The sequence below is a fragment of the Triticum dicoccoides genome, chromosome 2A, assembly GCF_002162155.2.
Source record: "Triticum dicoccoides isolate Atlit2015 ecotype Zavitan chromosome 2A, WEW_v2.0, whole genome shotgun sequence".
NCBI classification, from domain to species: domain Eukaryota; kingdom Viridiplantae; phylum Streptophyta; class Magnoliopsida; order Poales; family Poaceae; genus Triticum; species Triticum dicoccoides.
Genome location: NC_041382.1, coordinates 98,672,794 through 98,691,392, shown reverse-complemented (window position 1 = coordinate 98,691,392; position 18,599 = coordinate 98,672,794). Strand labels below are relative to the sequence as shown.

Sequence of the window (18,599 nt, the reverse complement as noted above, 5' to 3'; positions counted from 1 at the left end):
TATTGGCAACTCTGAGTACTATATTCAGGTAGGGACCCCCCCCCCCTCCCTCCCCCTTGATTCTAGGAAAAAGATAAATTTTGATACTCCCTTCTATCAATATTAATTGCCGCTAATTTAGTATAATACTAAATCAGATTAATTATCGCTGATTTAGTATAATACTAAACAAGCGGCAATTAATATTACTCAAAGGGGGTACCAAAATTTACTAAAATTATACAACTAATATGGATCGGAGTGAGTGCAAGATATGACTTTCTCTAGCATGCTTCAATCAGTGACCACGTGATTGAAATTACGAGTGTGTAGTCTGTGTGCCATTCAAAACAGAATATTGCCGTCTTTACATGATTAAAAGTCAAATTTCAAGTTTATAAAAATATATTCTGCTCTCCCAATATTATTATTACCAAACATTGGAATAATATTACCGCCATAGCGGTGCTAGTAATGGTAGACGTTTTCGGATGGACCGCAATACCGTGGCCTGAGAAAATAATGTACAATGCGAACTTTTATTAGCAAATTATAGTACTTTCTACTTGTGGATTACATTGATAATTGTGGAGGTTGTTTCAAGCTTGACAACTCCGGCACTATTTTATTGTACAACCTGATGGATGGGTTTCTCAACAAATTGCAATACACGAAACATAAATTTGGCGACTCACAATTTTGATTGCGTGGTGCTCATGTTATTCAAAAGGGGAACCCGTCTTTTAGGCGGCGCAAGTGCATTCTTAAGATCATTAACAATCTTGTTTTTCTCCCGACAAAACCAAGACTAGAATAATACTGTACGTGCCTGTTAGTATACCATCATCAGCAGACGTTTTCGAAAGTGCACGGTGTACGCGACGAAACACATCCGTGTCCACTTTCAAGGGCACCGGAGATTTGACTAGTGATTTTTATACAGCATGGACGGCTGCAAAGTTTCACCTTTTTGACAATATAGGAAAGGAAAGAAAAAAGCACAGAAGAGATTAAAAAAGAAAATCAAAAAGCAGAAAGAAGAATCTCAGGTCATGTGTAGGGAGCTCAGTGGGTGCCAGAGAGTGTTAGGCCGCAGAGGATCCCGCTAGCCGCGCCGCAAGTGCGTACTGGTGGTACTAGTCCCGAGTCGGGAGGGGCCAATGCTTTCCTTTCCCTCCATATTTAAACGGCCCATTGGCGGGGCACCCGACGCGGCACGGGACGGCCGGGCGGCGGTCACGCTGCGAAGTAGGGGCCATGCAGCCGCCGATCCGCCGGGACCCACGCGTCAGTGGCACCGGCGTCGCCCCTCGCGGGTCATTCTCATTCGTGCAGGAGATGCCACGGCTCCGGGCTCAATGCCAGAGCACGAACCATTCATGGGCAGTGAATGATCGGTCTGTTCGTGTGTGTGTTTGTTTTTTAATCAAAAATAGAAGAAGAAACGAACCCTAAAATTCAAAGTGTATGTTTTTTAATCAAAAATATAAGAAGAAACAAACCCTAAAATTCAAAGCGGCGGCCCCCTAGTTTAGGGCGTTCACACAAAGCTGGCCTGCCCCTGTTGGCTTTGGGAATCCATCCCAACTGACTGACCGATTCCGTTCAACACTTGTAGGTCACTCATCTCATTCCGGACCAGGCATGGAATGATCCTTTCGCCATTTGAAAAAGGGCACCTACTATGTTGGTCAACAAAGCCCGGTGGGCGGGTGCCCTACCAAATGGGGGGCGAACCTTAAAATAAAATTTTGAGCATTTTTTTTTCAAACAAAAAATGGAGCAAATCTGCCCTAATGGGCAATGGCACCACTTTTGGAAGTAAAAATTGCCTCGAGAAAATCACTGCTAGCCATGCACATTTCACATTTGCGCACAAGAAAATTTTGCAGTAGTCCAAGTAGGAGTATTTGCAGTGCGGGGAGGACAAGATGCTCAGGGCAAGACACTGCAACCCCAAAAGGCCTCTCGGCCTGAAAGGCGAAGCAGGACCGCTGCAGCTGCGACAAGGCAAGCAGAGGACACGATCATGCCATCCGGCAACTCCGATGAACCGCTTGCGTTCCGTCCGAGGAAGCAAAAACACCATCGATTAGTACCACAACAGACTCGTCTCATCTTTACAGGTTTTGACGGACACTATAATGGCGAGCCAGCCACCATCATCAAGGGCAAAAAAAAAGTCAGACACGACACAGTTTCGCAAGGACGGCAGGGAAGCCTTATTGCTGATGTTATGTACCGGGCTGGGCTGGGCTGGGCTAAACAACTTACGCCGCCGCCAACGACCGAGGGCGGGAATGAAACCAAGGTATTTTTTCTAATGGTGGATGATGGAATTGGAAACTCATTTCGACGACCAATTCCGGTTGTTGTTGGTGTTGCTGCTGCTGTTGTTGTTCCTCGGCTTGGCGTTCGGCTGCCAGGCCCGGTTCCCTTGCTTCTTTATATCTTGCGGATCCACCATCTGTACAGTCCTCTGCTTCTTTGCTGCAATGACAAATCAAAAATTAGTACACTGTTATGCTCATTGGCAAAATTAGCTCGATTAATATTTAACTGTTTGGCTATAATCTAAGCTAAAAGGCAATCAGAGCAGTTCAAGCCATAATTTACAGCCAGCAATGATGTGATGTTGCCACAGGTAATAACAAACCCAAAATTTCATGGTCAAACACATACCATTATCGAATTCTTGGTACCCTTCCTGAAGCTTTCGCTTTGTCATCTCTAGCTTGGAGTTAGTTGCCAGTTCCAACTTTGCATTCTTGGCGAGATCTAGCTTTGCTCGAAGCGAGTTCGCATCAGGGTTGCCCGCCGGTTTCTACAGGGCAGGCACAGAATTTAGGATTAGTATGAATAAAACAACCACAAATAGTATTTTGTTCGAGGTGCAATATGCTCACATCAGATGGCACCGGTTGCGGTCTCCCTTGAGCGGGCGAGGCACCTTGCTGCTGCTTAGGCCTCACTTGAGGTCTCCCACGACCCGACTCAGCATTTGGGGGCTTCGCCAGCATGGCCGCAATGAATTGCTCTCTCGTTTGCCCATTGGCCAGTTCTTGCGGCCGTGATTGCCTTGCTGCAGATTGTTCTTGCCTCCAGCTCTGGTCAGGGTCATACTGCTGGGCCACTGGCTGCGGCGGCCTTCTAATTGGTTCTTGGCTCCCCGGATGCCGCTGTACACTGTTCCTTGTATCTGTTGATAATTCACAAAACAATCAACATGTCAAACGCTAGTCCCTGGCAAAGAACAATCACAGAGGGGATCAAAGAGGGTTAAGATGTCACTCACTTCCAGCATCATCCATTCCATCAAACATCCTAGAGCCCTGGTTATCCTGAGAAATTCCAGATGGAATTGTGTCAGATCATACCATGGACCCCATAAGCTGCAGAGCGGTTAATTTCTAGGTAAAATCAATTACCTCCGAGAGTCGGATGGAAGTACTCGGTGTGGCGAAGAGTGCCCCCTCGTCCACGGAAGGAGATGACATTCCTCGGTCTTCCTGCTCCAGACTAGACGGATGCATGGACTGAGGGGTGTGATCTGCGAATTGTTTGCAGAAGAGACAATTAATCAGCTAATGAAGTAGTAGCACATAACTAGCTTATAGTACAAGCCTACAAGGCAAGCATTACTTAAGTAAAAACTTGAAATATGATGAACTATTTTGATCGCTACTTACCAACAATGGCATCTCCGCTGCCTCCATTGCTCATCCATTCGTCAACTATACTCTTCCAACCCCTGCGATTCACACGAAACATGCCAAAGAATGTTACTACAATAAAAATGGGCATGGATAGCTAATGGAGATACAGAAGTACGGTAGAAAATAATTTTCTGGAAATGGTTTGGACCAAGAAAAACATGGGGATACATACCCGATGAGCAACCGTACGAGGTGCCGAATCTGCTTGGAGTTGTGCTTCCGGAGGGTGCCCACGGTCTTCCCAATCGCAGTGACCTATGAGGACGAATCCGCGTGAGCACCAGCCAATACAAAGAAGGAAATAAGCATGGCAAATCGATCAACGGAGCTCTCTGTGGATGTCGCGTCTCTCACCTTCAAGGTGTGCACCGTGAACTCCAGCTGCTGCAGCCGCCGGAGCAGATCGAGCAACGCCGCCTCCGACTGAAACAGCACGGCAGAACAGATTCAGCACGGGCGGTTACCACTTACCAGCCAACAATCAGCGGCACGGACGGCGGCAGCGGCGTGGAGAACAAGGGGATGAGCGTGACCTTTTCCTGGTAGTTGACGAGGACGGCCTTGATTTTCTCGGCCTCGGCGGCGACGGAGTCGTCGTCGTGGCGGGGCGCTCCGTCGTCGGTAATGGCCTCGGCGCGGTCGGAGCTGCAGAGGCTGGGGACGCTGGCGGCGCCCTCGGGGAGGAGCTGCTCCTGCTGCTGCGCCTGCGCCTGCGGCACAGCGGCGGGCGCCCCTGCCTGAGGACGCGCCGCTGCCGCCGCGGCGGCCGCCGCCGTGGGCGCGCCGGAGGACGCGAGGAGGAGCGCCGTGTAGAGGCGCTCGGCTATGGCGTCGCGCCGGGCGCGGAGGGCTGCGGGCTGCTCGGACGCGGCGACGTCGATGGCCCCCTCGATGGCGTCGAGGATGGTCTCGCCGCCTCCCCGGAAGAAGTTGACCCAGTAGCCCACGTCCCTGGACGGCGGCGCCATCGCCGCCCGCCGATCGATCGGGCTCCGACCCACCGGCCCCCAATCAAAACCCACTCCTTCCTCCCCGTGCGGCGGCGACGGACGGAGATTGGTTAATTCAAGTTTTAGTTCCGATTCAGTTCTTCCGTTACCGGCCAAGATGGATGGATGGATAGATAGACGAACACAAAAAAAGGTAAAAATATAAAAAGTGTCTACTGCGGATTGGCACACCCAGGCGCAAGAACTCGCCAGGGGGTTGGCATTACCATCCACCAGAATCTATCTATCCGTCCACCAATCTCACGGCCGGCGCACGCAAGGACGAGGACGGGACCGGTGACGGTGAGGGCGGACGGACGGGAGGAAGAACGAAAGGGAAAGGAGAAAAAAATGGGTTTTTGCCCCGGGTCTGCTTTCCTTCCTCCTCGGTATGTGGCTAATTCCGATCTTTGTCCTGCCTACTGCGGATTCCCCGTCGCCCCCACGAGCGAGGGAGGGCCTGCGCTGCCGCGAGTGGGAGGTGGAGGGGGGAGAGGGGGCGGGGGGAGTGCGCGGCGCTTGTGGTGGTGATGGCTGCTCAGCGATTTCCTCCAGGTCCGGGGGATGGATGCGATGCGAGCGATGCGATTGCGAACGCGGCGCCGCAATCCAGTCCAGCCCCCCGGCGCGTGGCCGTACCGCGAGGGAGGGAGGGGGTAGGGGGGGCCGTGTGCGTGAGCGTAGCGTTGTGTTTCGGCAAGGCTCAGCCCTAGCTGGTGGGTGCGGCGCTACGACAGGTTTCTTAAAACCGCTAGGGCCACGCACCGCATGTGGAAAGAAAAGGAAATGGCATGAACAGTGGCTTGATTGAGAATTTGTGTTTCTCTTCTCTCTTTTCTTTTTCACCTTCTTTCTTTACGTGGTGCAAACTTGAATTCAGACACATGGCTCCATTCCATTTTTATTTCCAAATATTTATGTTTGTAATCCAAGCATATACTATGTGTTTGTCTAAATGAAATGTGTTTAGATTGTTTGATGCACGAGACCGCCGCTTGGTGGGGTCACGCGTTGATGAACTGGCTAGCTCACTGGTTGTCATCCGCCGTGTGATTTGAGAAATCTATGTCTTGGCTTGACGGGATAAGCTAGATTGGTTGCTTAAAAGATGTGTGATGTATGTTTCTGTGGGTAGATTCATGTTGTTGATTTCTCCTCTGCGGTGATTACTTCAGCTTTGCTTCAAACATGTTTGTGTCCCTTCCGCAACATACTATCACCGCACAAGGTTTGGTGACGGGGTTGGGGGCGGAGAGGGGTGTGCCTATGTAAAGGGAAACATTACCTTTTCTGGTCCAATGACGATGCTAGCTTCTGGGGCCAAATGACTTGCAACGCAGAATAAAGTCTGCACGCCAAAGCTTGCATGTCGTTTTGGTGTTAAAAACATTCTTGCACAAAATCTTTGCCTTCTGGACTACGACTCCTACCCAATGTGTGACGTGGTGTCGGAATAGCGAAACCATATCTCTATTGAATGCAGCTTTGCCAACTGGATATGGCAAAAGGTGGCCATCGGGCCCACTTTCCGTCCAATTAGCGATCCCTGGATGGGCTCTACGACCCCTCAGCTACCCCATGCACTAAAATCCTTCGTCTCGCTCACGTTGTTTTGTAAAGTTTGGGATGCGAAAAACGTGAAAGTCTTCCATCAGCAAGATTTAGCACCGAATGATATAATAGTGAATGTTTTCTCTTATTTCAGCTTGTGGACAAATCGGCTAAAAAGCCAAGCTCAAAGATCACGCCACACTGTGGCACTATTTTCTTTCCTCATATTACTAATCCCTGCCCCCCTTCGAAAGTTCCAACAAAAATATGCAACATTGTTTATACAAATCTTATTATTTGAGGTTGCATATGTTTTGTTCTTATCAGCATGAATCACACATTCAATGATGCCTGGTTACTTTTTAGATTTCCGTAGCGGGAAAACATCAACATGTTTCTCTAAACTGCTAGGGGCACGCAACATATGTGGAAAGGAAATGGCATGAACCGTGACTTGTTTGAGTATTTGTGTTTCTCTTCTCTCTCTCCTTTTCACCTTTCTTTGTGTGGTGCAAACCTAAATACAAATTCATGGCTCCTCTCCATTTGTTATTTCTGAATTTTCTACATTGTAATCCAAGCATATATGTGTTTGCTAATGAAACACGTTTAGATTGTTTAATGCACAAGACTACTACTTGTTGGAGTTTCGTATTGATGAACTGGCTAGCTCGCTGGTTGTCATCCACTGTGTGATTTGAGAAATCTATGTCTTGACTTGACAGGATATGCTTGATCGGTTGCTTAAAAGATGTGTGATATATGCTTTTTGTGGGTTGATTCATGTTGTTGATTTCTCCTCTTTGGTGATTGCTTCAGCTTTGCTTAAAACATGGTTCTGTCCCTTTCGCAACATACCTCGGTCTTCCTCTATCACTACGCAAGATGTCTGCATCCGTCTTCAAGCCATTGGTGGACAACTTTGACATATATCTATGGGGATGGACTGTTATCCTTCTCACGGGGTCGGGAAAATGGAGAGGGTTGTGCCTACATAAAGGGAAACGTTACTTCTTCTGGTCCAATGACGATGCTTGCTTCTGGGTCTAAATGCCTTGCAACGTAGGATAAAGTCCGCACGCCAAAGCTTGCATCTGGTCATGGTGTTAAAAACATTCTCGCACAAAACATTTACCTTCTCGACTACGACTCCTACCCAATGTGTGACGTGGTGTCGGAATCGCGAAACCATCTCTCATTTGAATGCAACTTTGTTAACTAGATATGGCAAAAGGTGGTCATTGTGCCCGCTTTCCATCAAATTGGCGCTCTCTAGATGGGCTCTGCGACCCCTCAGCTACCCCATGCACTAAAATCTTTTGCCTCGCTCATGTAGATTTGTAAAGTTTGGGATGCGAGAAACGTGAAAGTCTTCCGTCAACGGGATTTAGAAGAGGGTGATGCAATAGTGAGTGTTCTCTCTTACTTCAGCTTGTGGACAAATCAGCTAAAAAAGCCACGTTCAAAGATCATGCCAGACTGTGGCACAATTTTCTCCAAGTCCGGGGGATGGATGCGATGCGATGCGATTGCGAACTCAGCGCCGCAATCCAGTCCAGCCCCCCGGCGTGTGGCCGTACCGCGAGGGAGGGAGGGGGAGAGGGGTAGGGGGCCGTGTGCGTGAGCGTAGCGTTGTGTTTTGGCAAGGCTCGGCCCTAGCTGGTGGGTGCGGCGCTACGACAGGTTTCTCGAAACCGCTAGGGCCACGCAACGCATGTGGAAAGGAAAGGAAATGGCATGAACCGTGGCTTGATTGAGCATTTGTGTTTCTCTTCTCTCTTTCTTTTTCATCACCTTCTTTCCTTTGCATGGTGCAAACTTGAATTCAAACGCATGGCTCCATTCCATTTGTTATTTTGGAATTTTCTAGTTTGTTGCAATCCAAGCTTGCATGTGTTTGCTTGAATGAAAATGTGTTTGGATTGTTTAATGCACAAGAGCGTCGCTTGTTGGGGTCTCGCGCTGATGAACTGGCTAGCTCGCTGGTTGTCATCCACCGCGTGATTTGAGAAATCTATATCTTAGCTTACATGATATGCTTGGCGGTTGCTTAAAAGATGCGTGATATATGTTTTTTGCGGGATAAGCTTGATCGGTTGCTTAAAAGATGCTGATTCCTCCTCACCGGTGATTACTTCAGTTTTGCTTAAAACATGTTTGTGTCCCTTCCGCAACATACCTCGGTCTTCCTCTATCACTACACATGATGCCCGCATCCGTCTTCAAGCCATTGACATCTTTGACATATATATATATATATATATGGGGATGTATGGCTCTCCTTCTCACGGGATTGGGGGGCGGAGAGGGGTGCGCCTACATAAAGGGAAACGTTACTTCTTCTGGTCCAATGACGATACTAGCTTCTGGGTCTAAATGTATTGCAACGTACGATAAAGCCTACACGCTAAAGCTTGCATGTGGTCTTGGTGATAAAAGCATTATTGCAGAAAATCTTTGCCTTCTCGACTACGCCTCCTGCCCAATGTGTGACGTGGTGTCGAAATCGTGAAACCACCTCTCTTTTGAATGCAACTTTGTCAACTGGATATGGCAAAAGGTGGCCATCGTGCCCACTTTCCATCCAATCAGCGATCTCTAGATGGGTTCTACGACCCCTCGGCTGCCCCATGCACTAAAATCCTTTGTCTCCCTCATGTTGCTTTGTAAAGTCTGGGATACGAGAAACGCAGAAGTCTTCCGTCAGTAGGATTTGGCACCGAATGATGTAATAGTGAATGTTCTCTCTGATTTCAGCTTGTGGACAAATCAGCTAAAAAAGCCAAGCTCAAAGATCACGCCAGTATGTGGAACTATTTTCTTTCCTCGTGTTAGGGATCCCTGTCCCCCTCCGAAAGTTCCAAAAAAATATGCAACAATGTTTAATTAAGTCTTATTATTTGAGATTGCATATGTTTTGTTCTTATCGACATGAATCACACATTCAATGATGCCTTGCTACTTTTTATATTTTCGTAGCTAGAAAACATCGACAGGTTTCTCTAAACCGCTAGGGCCACGCAACACATATAAAATACATTAGCGGCAAACAATCATAGTGACTTTGTTTGAGTATTTGTGTTTTCCTTTCTTTGTACAATTCACAATTAAATTTAAAAAATGTAGATTGATTGCATTTGTTGTTTTCTAGTTTTCCATGCCCACCCGTGGTACTGTATTCTAATACAAATACATTCGTGTGTATTTGCTTAAATAAATTGTATTTAGATTGTTTAATGCACAAAACTCTCACTTGATGGGGTCTCGTGTTGATGAATTGGCTTGCACGCTAGTTGTTATCCACCGTGTGATTTGAGACATCTATGTCTTGTGCTGAAAGAATATGCCTGGTCGATAGCTTAAAAGCATTGTATATGTTTTACTGAATATATTTGTGTTGATGATTTCTCCTCCCGAGTCATTACTTTAGCTTTGCTTAAAACATATTTTGTGTCCTTCCGCAACCATAACCCAATCTTTCTTTGTCAATGCACAAGTTGCCCTCCTCCGCCCTCCAACCATCAATTAACATATTTCTCTTGGGATGGACAACTCTCCTTCTCAATGTGCGGGGATGGGGGGCTTGTGGTTCTCCCTATGGTACTCGGTAGACTCCCTTCCTATTTCATTGGCGTTTTCAACCTACCAAAATTTATAGTAGAATAATCATATACAAGGAGATATTGCTTCTTTCAGTCCAATGACAATACTTGCTCTCGGGCTAAATGTCTTGCAGCGTGGGATAAAGTTTGCATGACAGAGCTTTCATGTGGTCTTGGTGTTAAAAAATTATTGCATAAAATCTTTGCATTTTGCTGAAATTGCCTACAAATTCCTCCACTCTCCATATCTGCCCTACAAGCAATGCATATTTCATCACTCACCTTACCCTATTAGCTTTGAGAACCATGCTTCTTACCTAGCTATATCAGTACACAGAAATCTTCACGCCCCACACCAAATCACCCAATGTCATATAAATGGAGGGTGCTCTACCTAGACTGATGACTCATAGCCGAGCCGCTTGCCACTCCTTCCCTTGCCATTTTCTCACACCACCTAAACCAAAATGCTTTTGTAGCAACTATTTACATGGGGATCGATCGATCCTCGCATACCGGTAGACCATGGTTTTGGGCAAAGAGTTGTATGTTCTGTGTGTGCTTTTGCTGCAGGGTATCTTCCAAGAAGAGGGTGATGTCAGAATGATTTTCCTTGAGAGGACCTCTCACCACTAAAGGTGCCTATGCGACACTAGAGTCACAAATGATGTTGCCCGAGATTGAACATAGCTCGACATCACGTGTGCCGGCAGGCATTGATGTCTTCGCCTCGTGTTGCTGCACACAGATCGCTTCAACATGCGCTCAAACCTCAAGTGCAAAAAAAAATCTCGACTAATACTCCTGCACGATGTGTGAAATGGTGCAGGAACCCCGAAACCATCTCTTCTTCAAATGCAGCTTCACCAACTCGATTTGGCAAAAGGTGGCCACGTGCCCACATTCTAGCCAAACAATGATCGCTGATGGGCTCTGCGACCCCTCAGCTACACCATGCACTAAAACCCTTTGTCTTACTCATGATGCTTTTGAAGTGTTGGGTTGCATGACACATGAAAGTCTTCCATCGGCAGGATTTAGCCCCGAATGATGTAATGTGAATGTTCTCTCTGGTTCCAGCTTGTGGACAAATATGCTAAAAAAGCTGAGCTCGAAGATCACTTCAAACCGGGAAAGAGTTTCTTTCCTCGCATTCGTGCAATTTTGGAATTGAATTAAGGCAGGGATTCTGCCCTCCCCACCCAATGACCCCCCCTCACTGTTGGGAAACGCAGTAATTTCAAAAAAATTCCTACGCACACGCAAGATCATGGTGATGCATAGCAACGAGAGGGGAGAGTGTTGTCTACGTACCCACGCAGACCGACTGCGGAAGCGTTGACGCAACATAGAGGAAGTAGTCGTACGTCTTCCCGATCCGACCGATCCAAGCACCGTTACTCCGGCACCTCCGAGTTCTTAGCACACGTACAGCTCGATGACGATCCCCGGGCTCCGATCCAGCAAAGCATCGGGGAGGAGTTTCGTCAGCACGACGGCGTGGTGACGATCTTGATGTTCTACCGTTGCAGGGCTTCGCCTAAGCACCGCTACAATATGACCGAGGTGGAATATGGTGGAGGGGGGCACCGCACACGGCTAAGGAACGATCTCAAGGATCAACTTGTGTGTTTAGAGGTGCCCCCTGCCTCCGTATATAAAGGAGCCAAGAGGGAGGGGGCCGCCGGCCAGGAGGAGGGCGCAGGAGGAGTCCTACTCCTACCGGGAGTAGGACTCCCCCCCCCAATCCTAGTTGGACTAGGATTCCCCGAGGGGGAAAGAGAGAGAGGGGGGCCGGCCACCTATCCTAGTCCTAATAGGACTAGGGGAGGGGGGCGCGGCCACCTTGGGCTGCCCCTTTCTCCTTTCCACTAAAGCCCATTAAGGCCCATATGGCTCCCGGGGGGTTCCGGTAACCTCCCGGTACTCCGGTAAAATCCCGATTTCACCCGGAACACTTCCGATGTCCAAATATAGGCTTCCAATATATCAATCTTTATGTCTCGACCATTTCGAGACTCCTCGTCATGTCCGTGATCACATCCGAGACTCCGAACTAACTTCGGTACATCAAAATGCATAAACTCATAATAACTGTCATCGTAACGTTAAGCGTGCGGACCCTACGGTTCGAGAACAATGTAGACATGACCGAGACACGTTTCTGATCAATAACCAATAGCGGGACCTGGATGCCCATATTGGCTCCTACATATTCTACGAAGATCTTTATCGGTCAAACCGCATAACAACATACGTTGTTCCCTTTGTCATCGGTATGTTACTTGCCCGAGATTCGATCGTCGGTATCTCAATACCTAGTTCAATCTCGTTACCGGCAAGTCTCTTTACTCGTTCCGTAATACATCATCTCGCAACTAACTCATTAGTTGCAATGCTTGCAAGGCTTAAGTGATGTGCATTACCGAGAGGGCCCAGAGATACCTCTCCGACAATCGGAGTGACGAATCCTAATCTCGAAATACGCCAACCCAACATGTACCTTTGGAGACACCTGTAATGCTCCTTTATAATCACCCAGATACGTTGTGACGTTTGGTAGCACCCAAAGTGTTCCTCCGGCAAACGGGAGTTGCATAATCTCATAGTCATAGGAACATGTATAAGTCATGAAGAAAGCAATAGCAACATACTAAACGATCGAGTGCTAAGCTAATGGAATGGGTCATGTCAATCAGATCTTCACCTAATGATGTGATCCCGTTAATCAAATAACAACTCTTTGTCTATGGTTAGGAAACATAACCATCTTTGATTAACGAGCTAGTCAAGTAGAGGCATACTAGTGACACTCTGTTTGTCTATGTATTCACACATGTATTATGTTTCCGGTTAATACAATTCTAGCATGAATAATAAACATTTATCATGAAATAAGGAAATAAATAATAACTTTATTATTGCCTCTAGGGCATATTTCCTTCACTCACATGAAAGTTTCAAAAAACGTGACAATTTTTATATAGATCATATTATTTGAATAACCTATGTTCCGTTCTTATCAACCTAAGTCATACATTTCATGAATTATGCATAGATAGTTTTTCCTAAAATAAAATCATGAAAGTGAAGGCTATCTCTTTGCAGCTAGATCAATCATCTTAATCAAGCAATCGAGGATTGTTTAGCATGCCATCATGTTTCTTTGGTAGAATGCCTAGTATGCATGTGGTTCCATTAATGTTGTTGGTTGATCATCACACAAATAATATGAATATCGAGGCTAAAATAGTGTTCATCTATTTAAAAGGATGTATTTTATCTAAATGCTTCGTGACATGGATACATTTCTCGTCCAAAATTTACACCCATACAAAACATCAATGTTGTCCGTACCTTTTGGATACGGATACCAGAATAGTTTAAACACGTAAAAATAGTGTGCATTCATTATTGAGGAAAAAATCTCTATGTAAATGTTTAGCCATGTGGCTATATAAATTTTGCATGCATGCAAACATATCAATTAGTGACGCATGCGACTCTCCCTCTCATGGGGTTGCGGGGGAGGGGTGTGATACATAAATGGAAACATTGCTTCTTCTAGTACAATGATGTTACTACCTTCTGGGTCTAAATGCCTTGCAACGTAGGATAAATTTTTGCATGCGAAAGCTTGCATGTGGTCTTGGTGTTAAAAACATTCTTGCACAAATTTTTTTCCTTCTCGACTACAATTCTTACCCAATGTGTGGCGTTGTGTCGGAATCTCAAAGCCATCCTTTTTTCAAATGCAACTTTGTCAACTGGATATGGCAAAAGGTGGCCACTGTGCCCACTTTCCAGCCAATCAGCTATATCTGGATGGGCTTTGCGACCTCTCGGTTACCCCATGCACTAAAATCCTTCGTCTTGCTCACATTGCTTTGTAAAATTTGGGACGCGAGAAACGCGAAAGTCTTTCGTCAGCAGGATTTAGCCCTCGATTGATGTAATAATGAATGCTCTCTTTTATTTTAGCTTGTGAAAAGTTGAGCTCAAAGACCACACCAGACTATGGAACTATTTTCTTTCCTCGTGATAGGGATCCCCACCCCCTCTGGAAATTCTAAAAAATATGTGACAATGTTTATATAGATCATATTATTTGAGATTGGATATGTTATGTTCTTATCGGCATGAGTCACACATTCCATGATGCATGTTTACTTTTTAAATTTCTGTAGCTAGAACATATCGGTAGGTTCCTCTAAACCACTAGGGGCACGCAACACATATGAAATACATTAGCGACAAACCATCACAATGACTTTGTTTGAGTATTTGTGTTTTTCTTGGTTTATATGATGCACAATTAAATTTAAATTTTTAGATTAATTGCATTTGTTGCTTCCAAGTTTCCCCTGTCCACCCATGGTACAAACTCTAATCCAAATACATACGTGTGTATTTGCTTAAATGAAATGTGTTTAGATTGTTTGATGCACAAAACTCCCACTTGTCGGGGTCTCGCGTTGATGAACTGGCTAGCTGTGTGATTTGAGAAATCTATGTCTTGGTGATGACCTACAAGTATAGGGGATCTATCGTAGTACTTTCTATAAGTAAGAGTGTCGAACCCAACGAGGAGCGGAAGGAAGTGATAATCAGTTTTCAGTAAGGTATTTTTTGCAAGCACTGAAATTATCGGTAACAGATAGTTTTGTGATAAGGTAATTTATAATGGGTAACAAGTAATAAAAGTAAATAAGGTGCAGCAAGATGGCCCAATCCTTTTGTAGCAAAGGACAAGCCTGGACAAACTCTTATATAAAGGAAAGCGCTCCCGAGGACACATGGGAATTATCGTGAAGCTAGTTTTCATCATGTTCATATGATTCGCACTCGGTATTTTGATAATTTGATATGTGGGTGGACCGGTGCTTGGGTACTGCCCTTCCTTGGACAAGCATCTCACTTATGATTAACCCATGTTGCAAGCATTCGCAAAAGAAGTATTAAGGTAAAACTAACCATAGCATGAAACATATGGATCCAAATCAGCCCCTTACGAAGCAACGCATAAACTAGGGTTTAAGCTTCTGTCGCTCTAGCAACCCATCATCTACTTATTACTTCCCAATGCCTTCCCCTAGGCCCAAACAATGGTCAAGTGTCATGTAGTCGACGTTCACATGACACCACTAGACGAGAGACAACATACATCTCATCAAAATATTGAACGAATACCAAATTCACATGACTACTTATAGCAAGACTTCTCCCATGTCCTCAGGAACAAATGTAACTACTCACAAATCATATTCATGTTCATAATCAGAGGGGTATTGATATGCATAAAGGATTTGAACATATGATCTTTCACCGAATAAACCAACTAGCATCAACTACAAGGAGTAATCAACACTACTAGTAACCCACAGGTACCAATATGAGGTTTTGAAACAAAGATTGGATACAAGAGATGAACTAGGGTTTGAGAGGAGATGGTGCCGGCGAAGATGTTGATGGAGATTGACCCTCTCCCGGTGAGAGGATTGATGGTGATGACGATGGTGATGATTTCCCCCTCCCGGAGGGATGTTTCCCGGCAGAACAGCTCCGCCGGAGCCCTAGATTGGGTTCGCCTCGTGGAGGCGGAGTTTCATCCCGTAAGCTTGCTTATGATTTTTTCTCGAACGAAAGACTTCATATAGCAGAAGGTGGGCACCGGAGGCCTGCCAGGGGGCCCACGAGACAGGGGGCGCACCCCCACCCTTGTGTCCAGGGTGTGGGCCCCCTTTAGTTAATTCTTTCGCCAGTATTTTTTATATATTACAAAACATGCTCCCATGAAGTTTCAGGACTTTTGGAGTTGTGCATAATAGGTCTCTAATATTTGCTCCTTTTCCAGCCCAGAATTCCAGCTGCCGGCATTCTCCCTCTTCATGTAACCTTGTGAAACAAGAGAGAATAGGCATAAGTATTGTGACATTATGTGTAATAACAGCCCATAATGCAATAAATATCGATATAAAAGCATGATGCAAAATGGACGTATCACTTGGCTTGATGGGATAAACTTGACCGGTTGCTTAAAAGATGCGTGATTTATGTTTTTTGCGGTATAAGCTTGATCGGTTGCTAAAAAGATGTTGATTTCTCCTCTCCAGTGATTACTTCAGCTTTGCTTAAAATATGTGTGTGTCCTTTCCGCAATATAGCTCGGTCTTCCTCTATCACTTCACAAGATGCCCACCCCCATCTTCAAACTGTTGATGGATAGCTTTGACATATATCTATGGGGATGGACCGATCTCCTTCACACGGGGTTGGGGGAAGGGAGAGGGAAAATCCTACATAAAGGGAAACGTTACTTCTTCCGGTCCAATAACGATACTTGCTTCTAGGCCTAAATGCCTTGCAACGTAGTATAAAGTCTACACGCCAAAGCTTGCATGTGGTCTTGCTGTTAAAAACATTCTTGCACAAAATCTTTGCCTTCTCCACTACGAATCCTACCCAATGTGTGATGTGGTGTCGAAATCACGAAACTATCTCTCTTTTTAATGCAACATTGTCAACTGGATATGGCAAAAGGTGGTCATCGTGCCCACTCTCCATCCAATCAGCGATCTCTAGATGGGCTCTACGACCCCTCGGCTACCCCATCCACTAACATCCTTCATCTCGCTCACGTTGCTTTGTAAAGTTTGGGATGCGAGAAACGTGAAAGTATTCCGTCGGAAAGATTTAGCACCGAATGATGTAGTAGTGAATGTTCTATCTAATTTCAGCTTGTGGACAAATCAGCTAAAAAGGCAATCTCAAAGATCACACCACACCATGGCACTATTTTCTTTCCTCCTGTTAGGGATCCCTGACCCCCTCCGAAAGTCCCAAAAGGTTATGCAACAATGTTTATATAAATCTTATTATTTGAGATTGCATATGTTTTGTTCTTATCGGCATGAATCACACATTCAATGATGCCTGGTTACTTTTTAGATTTCCGTAGCTAGAAAACATCAACAGGTTTCTGTAAACCGCTAGGGGCACGCAACACATATGAAATACATTAGCGCCAAACAATCATAGTGACTTGTTTGAGTATTTGTGTTTTCCTTTCTTTGTATAATTCACAATTAAATTTAAAAATGTAGATTAATTGCATTTGTTGTTTCCTAGTTTTCCTACCCACCCATGGTACTATACTGTAATCCAAATACATACCTGTGTATTTGCTTAGACGGAATCTATTTATATTTTTTAATTCACAAAACTCCCACTTGTTGGGGTCTCGTGTTGATGAATTGGCTAGCTTGCTAGTTGTCACCTACAGTGTCTTGTGTTGAAAGAATATGCTTGGTCGGTTGCTTAAAAGCAATATATATGTTTTAGTGAATACATTTGTGTTGGTGATTTCTCCTCCCCGGTCATTACTTTAGATTTGCTTAAAACATGTTTTGTGTCCTTCCACAACAATAACCCAATCTTCCACTGTCAATGCACAAGTTGCCCTCCTTCTCCCTCCAACCATCGATTATCATATTTCTCTCGGGATGGATGATTCTCCTTCTTAACGTGTGGGCGCGGGGGGGTGGGGTGGGGAGGGCTTGTGGTTCTCCCTATGGTACTCCATAGACTCCCTTCCTATTTCATGGGCATTTTCAACCTGCCAAAATTTATAGTAGAACAACCGGATACAAGGAGACATTGTTTCTTCCGGTCCAATGACAATACTTGCTCATGGGATAAATGTCTTGCAGCGTAGGATAAAGTTTGCATGACAAATCCTTCATGTGGTCTTGGTATTAAAAAATTATTGCACAAACTTTGCATTCTGTTGAAATTGCCTACAAATTCCTCCGCTCTCCATACCCGCCCTACAAGCAATGGATACTTCATCACTCACCTTACCCGGTTATCTTTGTGAACCATGCTTCTTACCTAGCTATGTCATTGCACAGAGACCTTCACGCCCCACACCAAATCACCCAATGTCAGATAAAAGGTGGGTGCTCTACTTACTTTAGGCTAGACTGATGGATCCTACCCGAGCCGATTGCCACTCCTTCCCTTGCCACTGGCTCACACCACCTAAACCAAAATGCTTTTGTAGCAACTATTTCCTTGGGGGTCGACCGATCCTCACGTAACCGGCAGACCATGGTTTTGGGCAACGAGCTGTATTTTCTGTGTGTGCTTTTGCCACAGGTTATATTCCACGAAGGGGGTGATGTCAAAACAATCATGCCCGAGAGGATCTTTCACCAGTAAATGTCCTTATGTGGCACTAGCATCACAAATGTTGTTGCCCGAGATTGAACACATCTGGACATCATGTATGCTGACGCACATTGTGTCTTCAACTCGTGTTGCGCTCAAACCTCAAATGCAAAAAAAACTTGACTAATACTCTTACCTGATGTGTGAAATAGTACAGGAACCCCGAAACCATCTCTTCATCAAATGTAGCTTCACCAGCTTGATTTGGCAAAAGGTGCCCACGTGCCCACATTCAAGCCAATCGACGATCTTTGATGGGCTTCGCGACCCCTCAGCTACCCCAAGCACTAAAACCCTTTGCTGTACTCGTGATGCTTTCGAAGTGTTGGGTTGCGTGAAATGCGAAAGTCTTTCGTCAGCAGGATTTATGCCCGATTGATGTAGTGTGAATGTTCTCTCTAGTTCCACTATGTAGACAAATATGTTAAAAAAAGTTGAGCTCGAAGATCACTTCAAACCGGGCGTGAGTTTCTTTCCTCGCATTCGTGCAATTCTGGAATTGAATTAAGGCGGGGATTCTGCCCTCCCCACCC

General features: G+C 45.5%; 1 protein-coding gene across 1 annotated transcript; it reads right to left on the bottom strand.

Annotated features, from left to right (window-relative positions):
- Positions 1-2,023: 2,023 nt before the first annotated feature.
- On the bottom strand, positions 2,024-5,326 carry LOC119353600 (probable mediator of RNA polymerase II transcription subunit 26b). Its single transcript, XM_037620223.1, has 9 exons — positions 4,229-5,326; positions 4,050-4,118; positions 3,868-3,950; positions 3,669-3,730; positions 3,408-3,529; positions 3,275-3,320; positions 2,886-3,178; positions 2,662-2,803; positions 2,024-2,469 (listed from the first exon to the last, which is right to left on the bottom strand). Exons 1-9 carry the CDS (start codon positions 4,661-4,663, stop codon positions 2,327-2,329), a joined length of 1,395 nt encoding a protein of 464 aa, XP_037476120.1. The 5' UTR covers positions 4,664-5,326; the 3' UTR covers positions 2,024-2,326.
- Between the last annotated feature and the right edge of the window lie 13,273 nt (positions 5,327-18,599).

Coding starts and splice junctions, on each gene's coding strand:
- LOC119353600 (XM_037620223.1), bottom strand. CDS start 4,663: ATGGCGCCGCCGTCCAGGGACGTGGGCTACTGGGTCAACTTCTTCCGG. Junction 3,951..4,049: donor TCACGGTGCACACCTTGAAG/GTGAGAGACGCG, acceptor TCGTCCTCATAG/GTCACTGCGATTGGGAAGAC. Junction 3,530..3,668: donor CAGCGGAGATGCCATTGTTG/GTAAGTAGCGAT, acceptor AACAATTCGCAG/ATCACACCCCTCAGTCCATG.